The 23,991-nt window shown below is 38.4% G+C and overlaps 2 protein-coding genes and 1 long non-coding RNA gene across 3 annotated transcripts in view; 2 read left to right on the forward strand and 1 right to left on the reverse strand.

Moving 5' to 3' along the window:
- LOC125249158 (stonustoxin subunit alpha-like) overlaps window positions 1-4,486 on the reverse strand; it is a 29,188-nt gene extending 24,702 nt beyond the window's left edge. The window contains exons 1-3 of the mRNA XM_048161380.1: window positions 4,471-4,486; window positions 4,269-4,361; window positions 1,835-4,105 (exon numbers count right to left, since the gene is read on the reverse strand). Coding sequence (XP_048017337.1) covers window positions 1,835-4,105; window positions 4,269-4,361; window positions 4,471-4,486 — 2,380 coding nt within the window. The remainder of the gene's footprint in view (window positions 1-1,834; window positions 4,106-4,268; window positions 4,362-4,470) is intronic.
- LOC125244089 (gastrula zinc finger protein XlCGF57.1-like) overlaps window positions 1-23,991 on the forward strand; it is a 130,157-nt gene that overhangs the window by 56,751 nt on the left and 49,415 nt on the right. The gene's annotated exons all lie outside the window — the stretch shown is intronic.
- Window positions 17,409-21,678, forward strand: LOC125245395. The gene is made up of 2 exons (XR_007179518.1): window positions 17,409-20,134; window positions 20,926-21,678. It is a non-coding gene; the product is annotated as an uncharacterized LOC125245395 (long non-coding RNA).

Consider the following 23,991-nt stretch of genomic DNA (forward strand, 5'->3'; position numbering starts at 1 on the left):
TGTTTTGGTCAATCCGATCACAGTTAGATGAGGAAGACACATTGCTGTTTGTACCTGGTGTTTTAATCCCTCTCTTTTGTTCATTTTCATCCACTTTTGTCCTGATTTAGTCTATAGTGTAAATATTTAATTAGTGCTGGCTGGGTGGTTTGACCAAAAATCTGTATCACATTTTTTTTTTTTTTAAGATTCTGGCGGTTTCACGGTATATCAAGGTGTGTGTGTGTGTGTGTGTGTGTATATATATATATATATATATATATATATATATATATATATAGGGCTGTCAAACGATTAATCATGATTAATCATATACAAAATAAAAGTTTGAGTTTGCATAATATTTGTGGGTGTACTGTGTGTAATTATTATGTATATATAAATACAAACACATTCATGTATATATTTGAGAAATATTTACAAGTATATGTATTAATTTATATTTTTATATCATTTATATTATATATAAAATAAAAATATGTTGTACACAAATAACATATTTCTCTTAAATATGTACATTAATTTGTGTGTATTTATATATACATAATAATTATACACAGTACACCCACAAATATTATGCAAACTCAAACTTTTATTTTGTATATGATGAATCATGATTAATCGTTTGACAGCCCTAATATATATATATATATATATATATATATATATATATATATATATATATATAATATTTGATGTGCATCTGGAGATTTTCTTAACGGATAAGAAAATTATCCGGCTCATTTGAGCGCAAAGTTTTTTATGCGCACTTTTAGAATTAATGCACATTTTGCCATTTCCATCCAGTGTTTTTTTATGCCATATCCCAAAATGTGCATTAAAATAGGTGGATGGGAACATAGCTAGTGATGGAGAAATGAGCTGTGCGTCATCTGATCCAGTCACTGTTCTCTACCGGAGGCACTTCCATCAGTTTGTGTTCTATGTATACACGACTCAAATGCATGTCATGCACAAGACACTGCTAAGGACGTGACATGCGAGTGCATCGGTTAAAGGCTCTGGCTACCGCATATGTACATTGAAGCTTCTGTCAGTTGATCAAGATTTGATAGATGAACTCGTGGCTCAGTTGGACCCTTGTTGTGTCAAATGTGATAAGACTTTTCAGTTTTACTGGCGTCAACATCTTTGATATTACTTTGGTCATTTTGACCATACGAGCGTCTACACTACGAAACCAATCCAAATGTATTTTCAACTACCTCTGGAAGTGGTTGAAAGTGGACAAGCTTGTTTACACCTGTATTTAGCGTTGTGCACTTGTGAGACGATCAACCAAAATTATCTTATTACCATGTGTACACAGGGCCTAAATTACATGATTCAAAATGTGCCAGTGAACATGTTAATTGGCCTTTAAACACTTAAATGACTGGTGATCACAAAGATGATGTACTAGATTGTACTATTGTTGTACTGTTTGATATATTAGATTTTCATTGCTGATATTGTCTGTTTTTTAATGTATATCAGGAACAAGAATCCATTATTGAAAATTGAACTGTTATGTTTAGTGTCTATCAGCCCGAGATGATGGTTCCCTTGGATGACTTGTAATGGATGCCTGTATTAAAAATATCATGACTCTTCTAAGCTTTAGAATGATTGAAGGATGAGTTTTTTGAAACCCAAAAAAGTGCATCCATCAATCATAAAATGTACTCCATGCGGCTCTGGGGGCTTAATAAAGGCCTACTGAAGTGAATCGATGCGTTTGTGTAAGAAAAATATCCTTATTTAATACAAACATTGACTGTGTGAATGAAGCAAATTATATATTTTTTTAAAAAGATGTGCATATGGCACTTACCTATGGGATTGATAGTGTCACTGGCTTCACTCACTCCCACTTTACCCACAATCCTGTAGCGGATCAAGTACTGCTTTCTGACCTCCAACTCAGTCAGCTTAAAGTCTTCATCAGGTGTGTTTATGACAAGCCACTGTTCCTCAGCTGCTTTCACCTCCTTGTATTCCACTCTGTACTGCACAGTTTCTCCAGTCGGGGACTTTTGCAGTTTCAGGGACACACTGCCCTCCAGGACCGCCTTCACTTCTGGTGGGGGAGGCTTCGACACAGGCTGGAACTGTCTGTTTGTCAGCTTCCCTTTTTCATACAGATAGATGGAGGAGCCTGGACTGGATGGATCGGAGATGGCAGACACAATGAATCGGTATCTCTTGTCATCTTTATTAGCCTCTGAAAAACTTTTGAAAAGAGATAAGTTCTCTCTCATCTTAGAGATGACATCAGGATTGTTGAACCACTCTTCTGATGCTAATGTGTTAGAATGCGGTTTCATTTCCACATCTAGCTCTTTAAACTTGTCAGATTCCACAAACTCCTTCTGGGTTGAAAGATACTGGTCTTCATACTTCAGAGATGTGAAGGTCAAGCACACCAAAACATCAATGTCAGGATTAAGGAGGATGGTCTTGAGATGGTTTGAGTCTTCAGTTTTGATTCCCTCCAGAATCTTGGTTTGAGTACTCAAGAGGTCAAGTTCAGACTTTGCAAGATCTAACCACTGGTTAAGCTTGTCAGCTTTGAAAGGGGAGCTGTAGTGGATCTTCAGGATGTCTTCCAGTGACTTCTCCTCCATCCCTCCTCCTCGTATAGCAGGCAAGACCCTGCTGACAGCTTTCAGGAGCATTGTCTTGTGACTGCTAAATGAATTCTGAAATGATTGCAGCCTGTCTTTGATGTCTCTGAAAACATTCACCAGTGGTTTTCTGGAGAGGTCGTTGCATGTCCTCTCTGCCTCTTCCAGCCCCTCTATTATATCTACAGTGTTGGAAACCAGAGGCGTGCTAATTTCTCTCTCCAACTGAGCAGCTTTTGTATCCAGTAGAGAAAGAGGATAGAGCCAGACTTTTACTGGAACTGCATTCTGTGGATTCTCCTTCAGTATATTGGGGAGCTTCTTGTACACCTCCAGGGCCTCCATGTAAGTGGTGGGGTTATGATCAAGGCGGAAGTCACCATAAAACGTGCAGGCAATGTTCTCAGCCACTTTCTTATCACCATCTGTCATCTTTATAGCTCCTGTTCCCTCAATGGAAAATAGAGGAATCTTCTTGACCATGATATTCAGTCCTTCCTCAATCTCCTGCTTGTTTTCCTCTTCTGAAAATGTCCGATCAAACATCATGAAGGCCTGAGCTCCATACAGTACACCCGTGATCACATGAGTTGCAGTTTTCTGCTCAAACACCTGAGGGTAGGTGATCTGGCCCAGCTGGGTCATGGTGAGCTGTTCAAATCTTGTGGTTTCTTTGTAATACATTGTTACTCTGGACTGTTGGTTTGAGGATTTGGTGTCACGCAGAAACTTGGCAGATCCTCCCACCTCCACCAGCCCTCCCAAGAAGCTGGCCTTCAACGAAGCACTTACATCCAGGAGACTGGACTTACTAGAGAGAGAGTCTGAGCTACTGAACTTCAGATCTGTCATGGGNTCTGGATTCTCCTTCAGTATATTGGGGAGCTTCTTGTACACCTCTAGGGCCTCCATGTAAGTGGTGGGGTTCTGATCAAGGCGGACGTCACCATAAAATGTGCAGGTGATGCTCTCAGTCATTTCCTTATCAATATCTGTCATGTTTAAAGCACCTTTTCCCTCAGTGAAAAATCCAGGGATTTTCTTGACCTTGGCATCTAGTTTTCCCTCAATCTCCTGCTTGTTTTCCTCTTCTGAAAATGTGAGATCAAACACCATGAAGGCCTGAGCTCCATATAGTACACCAGTGACCACATGAGTTGCAGTTTTCTGCTCAAACACCTGAGGGTAGGTGATCTGGCCCAGCTGAGTCATTGTGAGCTGTTCGAATCTGGTGGTTTGTTTGTAATACATTGTAACTCTGGACTGTTGGTTTGAAGATTTGGTGTCACGCAGGAACTTGGCAGATCCTCCCACCTCCACCAGTCCTCCTAAGAAGCTGGCCTTCAGGGAAGCACTTACATCCAGGAGACTGGACTTATTAGAGAGAGAGTCTGAGCTACTGAACTTCAAATCTGTCATGAGCTGTGAACGAGTGTCCAAATCTTCACTCAGTGACTTCTTATTCCACAGAGTAACACCTGAAATGAGAAATGTCTTTAACAGTTACATATGAAGAAGTGATGTACTGTTGAAGAAACATGCAGGTTTTATAATGGTAATTGGTGATGCAGCATTTAGTGAAGTGAGTATAACAAACTTTTCTTTATTTTCTTTATTTCTTTCTTTATGTTGGTAAAGCACCTGGAATGAAGGTATCCTTGCGGCAGTCATACAGCATACCAGGAAACAGAGGTCTTCCTAGAGCTGCCACTTCAATGGGCTCTGATGCCAGGGCTGCAGTAAATGACAAATAAAAGGTAATATTTATACTTACAATATTTATAATATATATTAACAAAATAACATCTGATGATAAAGAATACTGTTTAACTCTTTAATTTGCCAGCCACCACCAGCATTTTTGATCATTTTCACAGAAGTTTCATGGCCCGTAGAATACTTTGTTGTATTAACATCCAATATATCAAAAGAAAGAACTACGGAGCCCCGGACATGACATGCAGGAAAAAAATAGTAGGCTAAATCATGTGCACGATTTACTATTTTGTTCCCTCGATTTACTAAAACGTGCACATGATTTATAAATCAAGGGAACAAATTAGTAAATCGTGAGCACAATTATTTTTTTCTTGCATGTCATGTACGGGGCTCCGTAAAGAACAGAGTCTCTGCTTTTAAACAAAAAAATATTCTAGCTATGTGCATTTATCAACACTTTAATATGAGTAAGTTTCATAAAAAAAGTTTAATTAATCAAAACATTTCGAGCAAGAAGCTGAGAAAAACGCGTTTTAGTCAAAGACTACACCCAGAAGGGATTCAGAACGATAGTCAAAACACAGATGGTGTAGATCGACTCCATCAACACCCCCAGAGCTTCACAGTCCTATAGCTCATCCTGGGTCAACATTTCATTCAGAAACATTAGCAGTTTTGATTTATGTGCTGTTTAATGTTAATAATCACTTCTTTTTTTTCTTTTTTTTTTTTACATATGCATCTGCTTACATAAGATATTGTTTGTTTCTGCTTCTTTTTCACCTGTGTTCTGATCAGGAGATTCTAAAAGTACTCTTTTAGAAGATGTGTAATAGCGCCCCTACCCTATGACAGTGGAAAGTCGAAAATTCCTATAAAAATGGCGGGGAAGAGTTTTCTTACAAATGATGGAAACTTCCGTCAATGGCGGGGAAAGAGTTAAAGGTGCAGTATGTAATAATTTTGTCCTCTAGAGGTCACTAGAAGCCTATTCAAAACAAAGGCGAAGCTTGATGACGCCAAGTTTTAGAACGGAATCTTGGGACATGTGGTCTCCATCTCAAAGGACGGTGCAAAAGAATAGGGATTGGACTCAGGAAGAAATCATGTTCATGGATGCGATTATTAACGTTACTGTAGTATGAAGCAGAGCAGGAGCGAGTGTTGTGGAGCTGAACGAGGAGCTGGAGCGATTGATCAACACACGCCTCACGAGCAGAGGAACTTTTATTATGACACAGTCGCCCGCGCTGCTTCCACTTTTGCGGTCATGAGTATGAGGTAACACAGCTCTGTTTATCATATTAGATACATTTGCGTGTGTTGAAAATGATGTTATAACGTAACTCTGTGGGTTCGCTCGGCAGCTGCTGTGAGACACTGTTACACACTGCAGTAAGATAGATCGATTTTACAATATCATATTAAATACTGGATGGCTTGTGTTGATAGATGACATGCAATTAATTTTAAAACGTATTGTGAGATGGAGAAAATGCTGTATTACTGTTACTAAAAATAAAGCTGCATCTGATTATGTTATGTTAGCTACTTGACAGAATAGTGTTTTTCTCTGAGGCATGGTAAAGCATGGTACTCGCAAAAAAAAAAAATCAAGAAAATTAGATTTAAACAATAAGACTAAACATGTTGAGCTATATATAACAACAATTAGTTTTCTGTCTATAAATATATCAAAACAGTTGTTCCCTTGTCTATTAAAACATGTAATATTTTAAAGCGTCTTTGGTGTTTCCATGGTTTCTACAAAATAAACCGGAAACTGAGGGTAACGCGGGTATAACGCAATCGACAGGCGACTCCTCACACGTCCCAGAGCCTTGGTTAAAATTGCAATTTTCTCACGGTTTACAAATAGTTGGAAACATTTGGGATATTGTAAGTACTCAAGTGAACAAAATATATAACACTGGCCTAGTGGTTTTTGGATATTTTACTGTAAAAATATTACATATTGCACCTTTAATACTGAAGAAATCTGTTATAAAATAAAGATACAAGCAGCAAGCACTGGACATCCAATTGGACGCCCCAACATTTTATTCGCCACCGGCATTTGCTGACTGACATCTCATTTTAACTCATGTCGAAAGAAGAGGGTTTTTTTTTTTCCAAGGACGAGAGAATATGGTTGCAAGGTAACAAAGATCAAGAAAACATCATATTTGAAGTAAGTTCTTAAGGTTTATCATTAGGTTTGTTTGCTGAATAACTTCTATGAGACACTGTGTGAGGCTCCAAGAGGTTACCAGATTAATCAGATTAGAGAGATCGGGTTGATCAGTTACTTCATTTAATGAGGGCTTGCAATGATCAAATTGGTAATTTAGGCTAATATACAGTTATGAAAAAGAGGAATGCTGGTAATTGGATGATTAGATGTAACCATAGGCTGTCATATATTTGTTCAGGATCCATCAAACATGAAAAGACAGGGAGACATATCATAGTTCTTTGTAAAGAAGCACAAACAGGCAGATTGGGTGTAAACAGACCCCAAGCCCCTGCATCACCACTGGAACCCAGAGCAGCTCCCTACCTGAGGCTAGTCAGAGTCAGTGTGGTCAGACTTCTGGATCACCAACAGATCAGAGCATCCTCCAGACACAGACAGTCAGTCAGTCACATGCCAAGTTCAAGATTTTAAGTTGAGATGACTTAACAGATTAAAAGGATAGTCCCCCCAAAATTAAAATTCAGTCATCTTTTGCTCACCATCATGTCATTCCAAACCTGTATGACCAAAAGAAGATATTTTAAAGCATGTTGGTAACCAAATATTTTTGGGTTCCCGTCAACATCAATTGCATTTTTTTTTTTTCTATAGTACGAAATTTGATCAACATGCTTCAAAATATCTACTTTTGTGTTCTGCAGAAGAAGATACAGGTTTGGACCTTTAAAATGTTGGTTCATGTGTGTTCTTGTTGTACTGTAGATACACGAATGGTTCTTGTGTTATAGATTGATCAAGGCATGTAACAGAGACCTCTGGTTCTGAGCAAGACAGTGAGCCAGAGCTGGCAGGAGATGTCATGGAGCCTCTCCCAACTGCATCAAGCACCAGATTTGCTGTTCCAAAAGGATCCAGTGGTAGGCCAGACCTATACTTTAAACTACACATTTTAGTCAGCAGCTGTTAGTGTCTAATCTTGTGGAACCCTTAATTACACATTTCCATAGAGATATGACACATCTTAATGGTCAATTTTTTTGAAACTGAGAAAATATTGAGAAAATTGCCTTTAAAGTTGTCCAAATGAAGTCCTTAGTAATGCATATCCACTCACAAAAATAAATGTTTGATATATTTACGGTAGTAAATTTACAAAATATCTTCATAGAACATGATCTTTACTTAATATCCCAATGATTTTTGGCATAAAAGTAAAATCGATAATTTTACCCATACAATGTATTGTTGGCTATTATTTTCTACAAATATACCCGTGCAACTTAAGACTGGTTTTGTGGTCCAGGGTCACATTATTTAAAGTCCCCCTGTAGTCAGTTTTATCACTAAAGTTACTTATTTAAACGTTTTTTTTTTTTTTCCTGTGAAAAAAAATAAATAAAAAATTCATGCCTTAAAATAGCTTCAATATATCTCTACACCCTTGCTTCACGGGAATGTGCAGATTAGCCCCGCCTCCACTCACCAGATCAGAGATCCACTCGGACGGATACAGGCTCGTCTACAAGTCGATATATCAGAATGGCAATGCGTTTTATGTTTTGCTCTCTACAACGTTGGATACGTAATGGAAACGAATATGATTAGCCTTTTGCTTGACTATGTTATCAAACAGCTAATAGCCTATTGTGTTACTAAGGTTACAAAAAATATGTTTCTGTTTACCATCTCAGAGTCAGACAGCTGCCTTCTAAAAATCAGTATCCTTAGAAATGCTTTGAACAAGGCAATTTTTCAACAAACAATTTCAAGATGTAATGAAAAAGCACAATATTAGCATTGTGGAATGCTTTAATAGAATGCTAAAAAGTTGAATGTGGAGATTTTTAGCAGCTATTAATTCCCATCGATACATACATATTATGCAGCGCTACAACACCAGATATTACAGAAGTATTAGGATGAGACCGGTGGACGTCAACAGAGAAAATGAGGCTGTGGTGTTTCAAAATCTGTACGGTGATATAAAGAAGAATGAGAAACATGTATTTAAATATAAAATCGGAGACGTCGTTCGAATTTCTAAAGTGAGAGGCCCGTTCACCAAAGGATATGAGCAGAACTACACAGAAGAATTTTTCACTATAGCCTCATGTATTCTGCACCAACCGCCCGTCTACAGACACAGGGAGGTCATCAACGGAGGTTGCAAAAAATATTCATGAGTAAAAACAAGGCATTTAAGGTAGTAAAGATTCTGGCTGGTATCAATAATAAGCTCTCTATAATTATTATTATTATTATTATATATAAGCCTCTAATATTCATCATCATCATTATCATCATTATTATTATTATGTTTTTTCTGCTAATGCATATAGGCAAATTACCAAAGAGATATTTCTGAAAAGAAACAAACTATTAGGCTAAATTTTTTTGCATGATGCAAAATTATAAAGAACTAATACATTTTCACATTAATTTAAATTTCAATTTCATGTTGATGTTTTACATCCTAACAGAATTTATTCATGGATTTTTATTCAGTGGTGGCGCATTGCATGTGTGAATCCAGAGCGTAATTCCTTCTAATGATTTATAATCTTCCCTGTGATATTGTTGATAGTTACTAATTTTGTAACAACATTTTAATCTTACCTGGATATTTTATGTTTCTTGGTCTAAAAATGAAGTCTAGAGTCTTCATTTAAAATCGAAGCACCAGGTTTGGGTTGTACTCCATAAAGGAATGATTAAAAAAATATATACTATTTTTAAGTAAAAAAAAATTCAAAAGATCCTTAATGAAATACTTGGTTACACTTCTGCATTTTGCTGAGGGAGTTCCTTACCTGTGCATTCACCACAGCTAGGGTTGCAACCATAGATCCTAGATGCAGCTCGGCTGCTTCATACATAAAAGTGCCGACATTTTCGTCAAAAGGAGACCTGTTTGATCTGAAGGAGATCCTGTCAAAACCTGGAACGGTTGTACAGTTTCTGATCAGTAACAATAAACACAACAAAAATGAGAAAAACAGCAAGATTTTTTTTTAGAAAGCATAAGCTTGATCTAACATGGGTTGTTGATGAGCTTTGCAAATAGCACTCCAGTCAGGTGTTTATTCAATGGATTGCAAAAGCAAGATTTACGTATCTCACAAAAAACAGTGAGTGCCTCATTTAATCAGAAGCACAACTTAATTTTGTACAAAAGCAGCTATCCAGTATTCATTTTTCACCCGCAGAGATTTACCTCAATGACCTCAACAGTCAAATGAGTGAGAAGACTCCGTGAAAATGAAGGCGGAGCTCAGTGCACATCTCCTGTTACGTTATTGTCACGGACCAATGGTGGCATGAGTGTTTTGCAGTGAAGCAAAATTTTCCTGAGTTCGCTTTGGCAAACCATTTTGAACTTCCAAAAAGAACACAAAATAACTTCGCTTTGGCCTAATTTTGTTCAAAATGATGTCACATATTCGTTCTTCGATTTCATTTGAAGTATATCGGGGCCTTGGTTACTTTTCATAGAGTTTGTGCTGAATACAGTGTATTCAGACTTTAGACGTTACAATAATATGAGGGCAGCATGTATGTAAAAGTTTGCGTTTTGAGAAAATTGTATTTATGCTGGTTTGTTTAAAAGTCAGTGAAATAAGGCTATAAAACCCATACTGTATTTTTGTTCATAAGACTTTTAAAAATTATTGGATCAGGTAGCTTGACTTTTTGTTTCAAAACGATGTGAAAATCACAGGGGGTTTCCAGGAAGCAAGGTTAACTTACCGTCTCATATACCCTGAACTCTTGGTTTCTTCCTCGAGGTACGCTGGTTCCAAAAACGCGTCCGGGAGTAAGTTCAGCCAACCCAGAGTATTTCCTGGTTAACACACAAGACATTTATAAAGCGACAAATTACGATTCACCATTGAAACAGACACTAAGAAATCACGCACCATACTACTTCCTTCTTATTTTGTTTAATGTGATTTACATACATAACCTACATTTTTTCAAACTTTTTATTTAATATTTAATATTTATTCACTGAGAATAAGAATCACATTGTTTGTTTGATGCTAATTATTTATAAGATATCACATATGTATTTTATTATAGAAAATTAGCATAGAAAACATCTTGTTATAAAAAGGAAAAAAAGCAGATCCATTTGAGATGACAATAAAATATATACTTGTCACGGGTTTTTGGTTTTGTGTTCTGTTTTTGATTTCATGTCTTTTATTTTGAGTTTGATTCATGTTGCTTTTGTTTTGCTTCCCTTGCTCCTCATGTTCTCCCTTAGTCTATTTCTGTTCTCATTGGTTGGTTATGTATGTGGTTTTCAGTTCTGTTCTTTCATTGGTTCTCTTGTTCCTTGTGTCACTTTCCCATTGTTGTCTTAGTCATGTGTTCTCTTAGTTCTTGTATTTATAGCCATTGTCTTCCCCATGTTCCTTTGTCCTGTATTGTAAATGTAACCTGCTGTCTGTTCAGGTAAGTCAGCTCATCATCAAACCTGTTCATGTCAAGTGGTTGCTTTCTTTGTTTTTGTTCTTTCTACAATAAACTGCACTTGGGTTCATATTTCACTACGCTCGCCTCCAGTGGATCCCTGTTACAACATATATTAAAATTGTATAAACTTAAACATTACTGCTTTAAATATATATAAATAAATAAATAAATATATATATATATATATATATATATATATATATATATATATATATATATATATATATATACACATACATATACACACACACTATCGTCAAAAGTTTGGGATCTGTTTTTAATGTTTTTAAAAGAAGTTTCTTGCTCACCAAAGTATTTACTTAATTAAAAATACAGTAAAAACAGTAATATTGAAATATTATTACAATTTAAAACAACTGTTTTCTATGAATATAATTCACAAAGTAATTTATTCTGATGGCAGCTGATTTTCAGATCATTACTCCAGTCTTCATCACATGTCCTTCAGAAATATTCTATATTGATCGTGCTCAAGAAACATTTAATGTGTACAATTGTACAAAATATTTGTGTACAATATTTTTTTTCAGTTATTTGATGAATAGAAAGTTCAAAAGAACAGAGTTTATTTGAAATCATCTTTTTTTTTTTCAGAAAAAGTTTTTTTCTCTCTCTTTTTTTTTTTGTGTTATTTTTCTTTTACAAATGTGTTGTGTAGAAAAATTTCAAATGTTTGTTAATTAATTGCTTTTTTTTATTTCTGTTCAACAGAACCAGTTCCTTTAAACTGAAAACAATGTTGTCGTCCTTGTCACAGGTCCCATTGACTCTATTGTAACGCGGAACTTGGTCCATAGTTCACTTTGGGAAACCACCCCTGGTGGGAATTTAGGTTTTAAGCCAGACCTTCTCAACCTTTGGGGAGGAGGAGGGGTGTGAGTTAAGATGAATTTTCGTTTATGCTGTTTAGCAACTTCTTTGTTCTGTAAAGTAGGACAAGTGTATGCTGAGTAAAGCGTTTGTAAAGAAATTTTTCTTTATTGTTTTTTTGTTTTTTAACTACTCACATACTTGAAATAGTAAATTATTGCATGTGGATTAATAAATACTCTTTGATTATCCTGGTTCATGCTTGCCTCTATTTCGTCCCTTGGTCCCTAACGACCTGCTCTAGACAAATGGGTACCTACACCTCCAGACGTTACGTCATTTTGTGTGTTCCTCAGGCTCAATTTTGGGTTCAGCTTCTGTTAATGTTGTATTTAATTAGAATTTATTAAAGATGACACACAACTTCTCTCTCTCATTGCACCAGATCTACAATTCAATTTCCACCCTACTGAAAAGAGAACATAAATCTGTATGTTTCAGAACTTTCTAGAAACAAAGATAAGACAGAGGTCTTGTTAAGGTAATGACACACAGAGAACATCTATTGTCCACATCTTGACTTTCTATCACTAAAAGTGACACCAAGAACTGGAATCATGTGTGACAGTGACCTCAGTTTTAAAAAACACAATGCATTGTTACAAAAAAAAAAAAAAACACACCTCAGAAACATCTTCAAAGTGTGATATTCTCTTGTTCTGAAAATGAGAAACTTTTCATGCTTACATCTAGTCTTGACTATTGCAATATTGTTTTTTCTGGGTTACCAAAGAGCTCTATTAAACACTTATAAAGAGTTCAGAATGCAGCGGCATGAATTAATAACTTGCTAACTGCTCTAAAACTAGAAATCGCATTACTCCATAACTCAAATCCCTTCACTGGCTGCCTGTTTTCAAGATCCTCTTATTAGTTTTTAAACATCTTCATGGAACGGCCCCAATATTCCTTTCTAATTTGTTGAATAAATATACTCCAGCAAGATCGCTCTGAACATCAAATAGTAATTTGTTGGTTGTGTCAAAAACGCTGCTAAACTGGCGAGTCAGTCTTTAGTTATTTCTGTCCTACACTATGAAACTCTCATTCTGACAACCTGTGAGCCATCGGCTCTCTGTGCACTTTTAAAAAACATCTCAGAACACATTTGTTCACTAGGGCTTTTTTTATTATTTATTTATTTATTTATTTTTTTGGTTTATTTTTATTGTTCTATTTTATATTATGTGATTTTAGTTTTGTTTATCTTATTTCTATATGTGAATTTGTTTTTTGTTTTTTTCTGTGTATTTCTCTTATGTAAAGCACTTTGTAAACACGGTTTAAAAAGGTGCTATAAAAATAAAGCTTTCCTTACTACCTGTTCATATTAAAATCACATCTTACCTGAAAGTCTCTGTTCTTGGTATGGTAAGAGATGAAGTCTGAAGCTGATCAGAGATCTGTAGTAATATTCGTATTCCTAATGTCTCATGAAAAAGTGTATTCTGAGAAATGTTTCTTTTTTGTTCATTCCCTTACAGGGACGTGCGAGGGGCCGGAGGTTGGAGGGGAGGTGCCTGAGTTCCTGCCCCTCTGACACTGAAATGCTTTCTGATAGTATACAATCATTTTGTGTGAGGAACAGAGTAGAATTTATTAAAGATGTTCATTTCTGAAAATAGTATCCAGATTCAATCTGTGAAGTGACACCCTGTCCCAAATGGCACACTTCATGTGCTCTTGTGGTTTTGCTGACTTACAGTGACCACAACGTACATGCATCTCAATGTGCACTTCTGCTGCAGTAGACTTAAAGTAATTTCTTATTAATGTAAAGATTGTAAATAATAATTAAAAAAAAGATTGTATAACTATGATAGCTGCCTGAATCATAATAAAGCACTGTTCGCCAGAGGAGAATTGGTCCCCGACTGGGTTCTCCCAAGGCTACTGGTATACTGCACCAACTATAAGCCCTTTATCAAGTGACCCCTTAATATTTTTCAATAACAAGCAAGTAGCTGATTCTGTGGAATAATTGTTTCTAAAACCTAATTTTTATGTAAATGATTATTTATCTCTAAATTATGCAAAAATGGTTTGAATAAAACCTTCTCCAGTTCTCCTTTGGAGAACTCTGGAAAAAATACTAATTGGTCTATAATTAATCGTTATCTGAATTCCCAGATTTAAAAATAGGCTTTATCAATGCATTTATACAATTAACAGGGAACTGCACATTTTTATAGAAACATTAATAAGATGAATAAGGGGCTTAACTAAAATATATTCCCCCTAAAATACGTTAAAAATAATAAAAAAAGGCAGTATCAAGATTATATATATCTTTAGAATACGTAGTTTAATTCATTATTAATTCTCATGATTATTGATTGATCAACTTCCTGTATTTCATATAAATTAACATTTATCCTCTATATTCTCAGATGGATTAGCATCTTCATCTTACTACATTTAATGAATTTATCTACAACACTTCCAATGTTAAACACTAGTTTATCACAACATTCATTCACTTGTCATGAACTGCTCTGAAACGCACAGATCCTAATGCAGAAATGTATTAAAGGTTAATCCAATGACATAATCCAAACAGATGAAAGGTCAAGAGCACATGGTTAACAGTGCAAATAATGACAGAGTCCAAGGCAGAGACAAACAGAGAAAACCAAACAACAAGCAGAGAATCGAAAACCAAGGTACGGGAAACCAGGAGAATGCTCGGAATTGCAGAGCGGCATTTACTTTGCAATGAATGACTGAATAAACGGGGCTTATACAGGCAGAGTTCACAAGCTGATGAGACACAGGTGGGTGTAATCAGGCTGAATGAGTCCAGGCTTAAAGAAAAGTATTTAAATGTCTTTTTTTTATTTTTTTTTTTACTTCTATTACATGCATAATGTTTATTGATTTGGCTTGAATGATTTAGATGTTTCATGCTTCAGAAAATGTGAGCAAATTTCCAGTAAGCAAACAAAGTGAGCATCGATGCTTCCTGGTTTTTGCATTGCATTGTAGGATTTTCTATGGAGTGAACTAGCAGAATTTTGCAAGTGAGACTCCCTGAAGTTGAGCTGAATTCAGAATTCTGAGAATATCATTATTACAAACAAATGAAATGTCTGTCACAACATTAATTATACAACTTAAAGCTTGTTATTTTAATTTAATATTATTTTGGGGTGAAAGACGGGATAGGGAGGACTTGTTTTCTTTTGCTAAATGGAATTTATAAAGGGAATTTTGTGCAGGTTGTAGCTAGGGGATTTTCAGTGCTCTTTCCATCACTGCCAGTGAGTTATGCCAGTTAAAAATCAAAATTTGCATCCCTGGTTGCAGCACATATTATTTCTAAACTCTAAACTGTTGCCTATACAACATCCAAAACGTTTACTGTTCCTTCATAGTTTGTGTTTCCCTTTCGAAAGGGAACTCCACTCTGCGTTTGCCAGAACGCATTGGGGAACCGTCACGTGACCCAGGTGTCAAAAGCACTATCCAACAACTCCAATTCCTATTGGCCGGCGACAGCCTATGACGTCATATGGCGCGACCCGGAAGTATAAAGGGGGTGCCTGGAGAGACAGTTTCCATCTTTTTCGTCTTTTGGGACTGTGCGTGTCACTGCACTGTCTATTTCTCCAAGTGAGTATTCCCTGTTGAGCTATGTCTGAGGACAAAGTCAAACTTTTTAGAAAGTGTGCGGATCCTTGCCCAAGGTTTTTGACTCCGGAGGATCCTCACACCCTATGTGTTATCTGTCTGGGAGAAGAGCATGCACGGGCAGCGTTTGAGGACGCTGGCTGTGAGAGTTGTGAGCGTTTTCCTATGAAAACGCTCCGTTCCCGCCTGGCTCTCTTCTCGAGGGGAGAGACGGCAACACCTGTGCCCGGTGGATCTGGTCCCGCTCGCGCTGAGGCCGAGCAGCGACTGCATTTATGGGGCTCACAGGTGGAGCTCGCCGCCAAGTTTGAGAGAGGTGTTACGGTCTCTCAACCTCAGGCGGCGGCTGGCGGGGATGAGCTCCTGGATGACGATGATGTCCTTTCCTTGACATCATTGGATCCAGGAGCGAGTGCTCTTCTGGCTGAGAGCCCCCGAGAGCAGGAGGTGGTTATGGAGGAAGAAGAAGGGGCTGAGGTTGCTTCTTTTTCCTCCAAGCCCCCCTGTCCAGCATATGCCGAATTACTGGAGGTTGTGGAGCGCGCCGCCGGCAGGCTGCAGCTGCCGTGTGAGCACGTAAGGAAAGAGCCCGCTCACGGCAGGCTGGACGAACGGTTTCTTTCCGATCACAACCCCATAATTCCAGTGAGCCTTCCATTCCTTCCGGACCTGCATACTGAGGTTAAGAAGGCATGGAAGAACCCGTATTCGGCCAGAATTAATCTGCATCAGCGGGGGAATTTCGCTGATGTGGAGGGATTGGGCCAGTACGGGTATGTGTCGATGCCTCCCATTGACGAGACGTTCGCGAACTATCTCGCCACGGGCAGCGCACTGACACAGACCCCTTAAAATGACATCTCGTCTGAACAGCAGAGCATATGCTGCTGCAGGCCAGGCTGGTGCTGCTTTACCCACTATGGCGGTGTTACAAACATACCAGGCTGACCTGTTGAAGGACCTCGATCAGGGGCAAGGTTTGTCCCCAGAAGCAGTGGCTGAGTTGTGCCAGACCACAGATCTTGCTCTCTGGGCCACCAAGCAGACGGCCGCCTCGATTGGTAGATCGATGGCGGCTATGGTGGCCACGGAGAGGCATCTGTGGTTAAACATGGCGGACATCGGGGAGAAAGAGAAGGGCTCTCTCCTCGATGCCCCGGTCTCGCCATCTGAGCTTTTCTGTGGCTCCGTTGAGGCGGTAGTCGGAAAGTTCAGGGAAGCGAGGGCGCGCTCAGCAGCATTTAAGAAGTGCATTCCGCTCAGGTCCGATTCTGGGCCCAGACAGCCGGAAGGCTCTGGCCCACCTCGAGCCGAGGCTCAGAGGCAGGGCCAGAGATCCAGTGTCGCCGCTCGAGTGCCTCCTCCACCACGGAGTAAGTCGCAGAAGCGGCGGGATGCAAAGAGGAGGAGAGGTGATCTAAGAGAGGTGATTGATCGCTGGCGTGATCAGCACCGCTGATCGATCCCCTCTCTTGGCAAGGGGAATTTTTGGTAGAAAAAATTTTCTTCGCCCCTTCTCTTTGTCCTCCCAGGATACGTTTTTTACTGTGCATGTTCAGGAATAACACCTTTGAATAGTCAGGCCGGTGGCCGGCCTATGATGAAATTTTTTTCTGGCTTGATAGTGAAAAGGTTCGGTAGGTTTACGGAACCAGGGATATCGTTCTTCCCCTTTGGTAAGGAATGAAGACGGAATCTTTGGTCTGCGAGCCAAGGGAAGGTAAGACAAGGTCTGATTTGAAATTATTAAAAATTTTGACCTTGTTTTTATTCCTATATCATTTCCTGAATGTGTAACAGTAAATGCATTAAGGATTCTTTGGACAGAACTGGAGTGGCTGCTGTTCAGTTTTTCTCTGTATGTTCAGCCGTTCAGCTATCTTCTATATAGTTTGAGCTGGCACTCATCACTTCAGTTTATTTGCGGCGGCCTTAGCAGGCTGCCCGGCATTTGAGCTTGATCTTTGCTATTTTTCTCTCTGAAAATAGTAGGTGGAGATCAGACTTGTTATAGCGCCTGTTGTTTTGATAGGCCTGTATCTGCTGGCCAGGCTAGGACTACGTTTGCGTATGGTTATGTGAAGTTAAATCCCCATATGTATTTTAGTTTTGGCCTTCTCCTGAGGGAGTGGCCAGTATCTGTTTGCCCAAATTGTCCCCTTGCTTATGTAGGTGCAATCATGAGTTTAACAGCTAGGTTGTAGACTGTTTTGTTAAAAAAAACCTGATGCTGTTTTCTCAGGTGGTAGGCCCTTATCTTTGAGCAGATAAAGGTGGCAATATATGTTTGCTAGGCCCCACTCTCTAGAACTTTTATGCTGTGAGAAAAATTGTTCTCTTCCGAGCTACTTGATTTCTTTCAAGTTTGAGTTGACGTTGCAGTTAGCTCCGTCCTCTAGGCTTGGAGCAGATTTGAGAATCAATTCCTTTGAAGTTCTAGAGGTTTGCCCTACATTTGTATGTGAGCTTATTATGCTGCCACAGGTTGGCACCTGCTTATGTATAGTAGGCCCTTTTTGAGGAAAGCATGGCCGCTATCTAAGTGTTTGGTGACCCCTTTAAGCCCCAGCTAGGAGAGTTTTTGGTGTCACTGAGTGCATCACCTGTTGGATTGCATACTCAGGGTAGCTAGATCACTTTTTGAATAAAGTGTGTATATTCAGCTCCCTTTTCAGTTATCTGTTTATCAGCTATATTGCATATACGGTGATTGTAGGCTAGATTGTTCAGCCTCTTTCTAGTTAGCAATAATGTTGTATTGGCTGTTTAATGGATATCAGTTGCTCACATACTGTTTTGTTCTGTTTTTTAACACTGCTTCAGGCCCTGCAGCATGTTTGTTTGAGGTGGTAGGCTTAATTAGCCTCCCTTAGACCATGTTGGTTGTATTGGTTCCCTTTAGTCACAGAACTTAGGGTACTTTGCCTGTTTGGAAAGTGTAGCCTAGCATAGGTAGTAGTTAACTTCCCATAGTTAGTGGGTTAGAGCTGGTTCCCTGTAGCTTGGTTCCCTGGAAATTCACGAGCTGAAGCCACATGTCATTGAATCGGCAGGCCCCTTCAGGCCTCCTTTTTAGTTTACATGTTGGCACAGATTGTGTTTTTTCTGTGCGGCTCAGAATGAGATATCAGTAGTGAAACCTTACTGAGGTTTGGTTTAACCTATTGTTGCCTCTTTGAGTCGAGGATTCTAGTCGAGCTAAGAGCCACCTAGAGTTTAGGTTGGATCTTGTGCTCCTGGAAACGGCAACGAGACTAACGCCATGTGTTCTGAAGGATGCTAAGCCTGCGGGCCACCTTTGTTGGATACACTGGTGTTTGCTTAGGTGTATTTCTCTCTGAGAACTATTTCTATACACTTCGTTGGCCAGGGGCCCAAGTGGTAGATTCAACCCCCTCTTTTGCGGGTTGTTTATGGGGGTAAATTGATGCCAAAACCATTGAAAATGGACAGACTAAAAGTCACAAATAGATATTACAACTTGTAAACACAAAACACAATCTACAAATAGATAAAAAATCCGCAAACAAAGTCCTCATGATCCGCAAATGTAAAACAAGATCTACAAATAGATACAAAGTCCTCAAACAAACTCTTTGTGATCCACAAATATAAAGCATGATCTACAAAAAGATTAAACATCCACAAATAAACACATCCTGATTCACAAATAGAAATCAGTGACTTGTACTTGAAAACCATGAATTTGAATGAATGTAAAGTGACTTGTTTGCAGGTGAAGATCATGTTCTGTTTGTAGATTGTGTCACATTTGTTTTCAGAATTCTGGCACTATTGTTTCGCTGTTGTGACAAAATAATGCCATAATCTTTGAAAATGAAGAGCCTATGAGTCAAAAATGCATATTACAATTTGTAAACACAAAACAAGATCTACAAATAAATTTAAAATCTGCAAATGTAAAACACAATCTGTAAATAGATTCCAAATCTGCAAACAAACTCCTCATGATCCGCAAATGTAATGTAGATCTACAAATAGATAAAAAATCCACAAACAGACTCTTCATGATTCACAAATAGAAATCAGTGACTTGTACTTGACAACCAGAATTTGAATGAATGCAAAGAGATTTGTCTGCGCACGAGGGTCATTATTTGTTTGTAGATTGTGTTGCATTTGTTTTCAGAATTTTGGCACAGATATTTCGCTGTTTTTTCCATTAAAAAATCTACAAATGCCCTCCTCACAATTTGCAAACAAACACGGTCTAACTTGTATTTTCAAACCACTGTAAAAAGACATTCATACACATTCTGTGCAAAGCTCAGCGTGCAAGTGTTGAATCTGTGTTTGCAGATCACAGGGCATTCACAGATCCCTCTGCACACGTCTACAGATCTTTTTGGCACTATCTTTCCGCAGAGTGTGTGACTACGATCCACACGTGTAGTCAGCCAATCAGGGGTATTGCTTCAATGTGATGTCACGCCCCCTCAATAAGCCCTTTTCAAAATAAGAGCGGACACTTCTCTGATGGGTGGGCTGGGCTCACTGCCATTTACCGTTGGCGGTGTCACAGCGCTGACAGGCGGACAGAGCCTGGGTTGCTCACAAGATGGGTTGTCAGGTAAGCGGTCGCTCGACTAAGTAGCTGTGTGACATTTAAAGAATAACTTTATCGCACCCCAGTACGTTAACGTTATGCACTGTCGTTAAAACTGCCCAGAAACCGGCTCACCAACAGCCTGGCATTAGCCAGTTAACCCCATAACTTGTCCAACTAACGTTAGCCTAATAATATCATTTAGCTTTAGCTATAGCTGGCGATAACCAAACATGTGTTTACAGCAGAGAACAGCAGCACATACAGTTAACGTTAGCAGTTCTTGCACATTTTGTGCCAACAGCAACAAAATAAACGTTCGCTGGGGATGTATCGGCACTGTGTCCCCGTAGCATTTATGGCAAATATGTTAAGTTAATGACACACTGAACATAGCATTAACATTAACTAGAACAACCCCTCATAGTCATGCTGTCATTTCAGTTATTATCAGTGCCTGACAATTCAGCTGGTTGACTGTATGTGAAGCTGATGGTACATGGGGGAACTTTTTAAGCATTGTTGCTGGGCAATCTTGCCGAGTGATTGTTGCTTGGGCACTTTCCCATTGAAAAAACCCAATACATGCTATATGGATAATTTAGATCGGTCGTGGGCCCTGTGTCTCATCTGGTTGACCGTTTATGGCAACATTGCCCAGAAACACTGCTCAAAAAGTTGCCCTGTGTATCATCACATTTACTCTTTATTGATCAACACAGAGCTGCGCTGTTGTCTTGCAGCCTTTGTCTGGTAAACAACCTGCTAGTGTTTCGGAAAGCTATGTGCTCATGTCTTCCCCCCTCTGTCTGCAGAATCCGGACCGGAGGTGGCCCAATCTGTTTCCAGACCTGCCAAACTGCTCTGTGTGTGTGTGTGTGTGTGTGTGTGTGTTTGTTTCTCTGTTCTTTTAAGAACTTGATGGCTTTATCCAGTTTGTTATTAAATTTGTTATATATATTCCCCTCTATAGTATTTTCACTAACAGAATAAAGGTTTTACAAATCTACAGAAATCTAGAAACTACAGTTAGTAGTTACAGGCAAAACGGTCTTTCCCCTCAGCTGTCACTGTGTTGCTGCCCGTTGTTGTGCCACGCATGCTCATCACACACTGGCAACTATACACACTATATAGATAGATAGATATGTAACCATCTATCTATAGAAGGAAGCATATAAAATGAGCTAAACCTTAAACATCTAGGCTACAGCATTGAAATCCAACATGCACATTAATGCAGCTTCACATTAATACAGGAACATCATGGTTATGAAACGCTGATGGGATCGTTATACTGCATTTTGACTTTTTACTGTTCATAGTTTAGGTGAATGTCACTACTACTTTCACTTAAGTAAGGTTTTCAATGCAGGACTTTTGCATGTCATGTAGTGTTTTCACAGTCTGGTCGTACTACTTTTACTGAGGTAGTCTAAAGAAAGTGAATACTATTTCCACCCCTCTAAAAGAAAAATTCCCTACAGAAACAGTCGACCAGGACACATTGGATAGAGGGAGAACAAGTCTGCACCGGCCTGTGGTTATACAGACTTTCCAGAAAGAAAGAAAAAATATTTTACCAAAGTTGTACATCACAGTAAAATGCAAGGTACACTTTAACATATCAGTAATATTCACACAAAAATATCAGATATAATAATGAAACTCTGACAGGAAAATTTGACTTCATTGTACACTACTCTATACGCAGTTGACCATGTGCAATACATCCATAAACACCTGCAAAGAAAAAAAAAATAGTGAGTGGGAGATGCCACAGTCCACTTCTAAATCAAGTTATATTTTAACATATCATGACAAAGGAAATTAATATTTGCTGTATGCTGCTCTCACAGATTTTCAACTCTTGTCACAACCTGGCTCAACAGTACGTGACAAAAGAGGGAAACCACACGGGTCTGAAAATAATACTAGATATTTTAATAAGTAAATTAAGCAAAATATACAACTGTAGGTGTCTGTCAGTGTATGGGTGTAAAACACAAAGAAACAAACAGAACAGAATCAGTCAGAAGGCCAGGAGAAGAGAGTCAAATCATCAAGCAGGCTCCTTTATAGCCACCTGAGCCCCGCCTGCTCAGCCATCAGCTCCACCCACCAGTTACCTGGATTAAAGGGACAAAACACAGCAAAATACAAAGAACCAGAGAGGGCCCAAACCTGGGGCCGTCACACTCTGCAACACTCACCTGCCTGTACAGCAGTGGTTCTCAATTCCAGTCCTCGGGACCCGCTGCTCTGCACATTTTGTATGTCTCCCTTATTTAACACACCTGAACCAGATCATCAGCTCATTAGGAGAGACACCATGAACTGAATTGAGTGTGTCAGATAAGAGAGACATACAAATGTGCAAAGCAGCGGGTCCCGAGGACTGGAATTGAGAACCACTGCTGTACTAGCATGCGCATCTCAAATGCGAAGACAATCAAGCAATATGAAATCCATTGCAAAACTCTACAGTTGGTCCACATGTTGGGCAGGCACCACCTATTAACCATCAACCATTTCAATGAGTGATTCCATAAATTGCACCGTGTTAATGTAAATGTCCATGCCAAGGGAATCTGAGGGTCCCAGAGGGTCAATAGCTGATCTAAGATGCTCCATCTGTTCAGGATTCAGAGGGCTTTGCAGTTTTGGAACAGTCACCCCAGTGTGTCCATTACTCTCTCATCTTGTTTTTGTTCTTGTTGCATAATAATAATAAATAATAATAATAATAATAAATAAAAAAACGACGGACAAACATCTCACATGTTATATTTTTGGTTTGGCAGAACGTTCCCTGAACATTAATTTTTGGTGCCCAGAATGTTGGTTTTTGATCCCCAAAACGTTCTTTTTTAAATGTTGTTTTTGGTTACCCAGGAAAGTTTTCTTAACGAAAGTAGGCCTAACGTTAATTTTTAATAACGTTATTATTTTGGGGTTGCACATTTTCAATATTTATTTTAGTTCTAATGGATATTATGATATAGTTCTATCAGCTGTATATTGTCTTACGAAGGCCTTTAAATATGTTTATCATATAAAAAATAATTATGAACACAGTGAGTCTAATGAGTCAAACTGTTCCTTTAAGTAGGTGGGCCTCACAGCATCCCGCGTAGTTTCGGCGCACTTTTGGTCATATTTAACGGCTCTGGGTTAATCAAGACAAGTCACAGCAAGTTTTAATTTAAGTATTATACATTAATTATTATGTGAATTAAGTATTAAGTATGGTGAATTAAATAGTAATCAAATTTTAAAAGTATTGTGGATGAAAAGCGATTCAGAAGAAGAATACATGAAATAAGAGACCGAATGAATGCTCAATTTCATCGACTTCTTAATGAAGACCCCCCAGAAGAGGAGCAGACAGCTCTACTGGATAGGTATGAAACGTTAGGCCTATTCAGTTTGGATACGTATTTGGATTTTTTCAAATATGGTAAGATCTTTTAACCAGTTATCTAAATAAATTCAGACTATTGCAAAAATCTTCTAAATTGATTGTATTGTAATTATGAAATGTCAGTTAGTTGCACAGAAAAACAAAACAAATACGCTTATACGATATCCTTGCATATTTTCGTAATACATAGTGCAGAACTTTTGTAAGAAATGTTTAACTTTGGGTAAAACAACATATATTCCGTAGGCTATATGATTGCTCTAGCGGCTATATTGGTGCCCAAATGACTAAAATCATTAGTTTGCAGTGTATCATTCATACAGAATATAGGATAAGCAATATATAGAAAACGTTGAGATGAGTGTGTCTACTGCACAGTACAGAAATATTATATGCCTACATGGTTTTTCAAACGTGTTTTGACCATATGTCAGATTTCTGTCGGCACAGATTACTG

This window comes from Megalobrama amblycephala, linkage group LG1 (assembly GCF_018812025.1).
Source record: "Megalobrama amblycephala isolate DHTTF-2021 linkage group LG1, ASM1881202v1, whole genome shotgun sequence".
NCBI lineage: Eukaryota > Metazoa > Chordata > Actinopteri > Cypriniformes > Xenocyprididae > Megalobrama > Megalobrama amblycephala.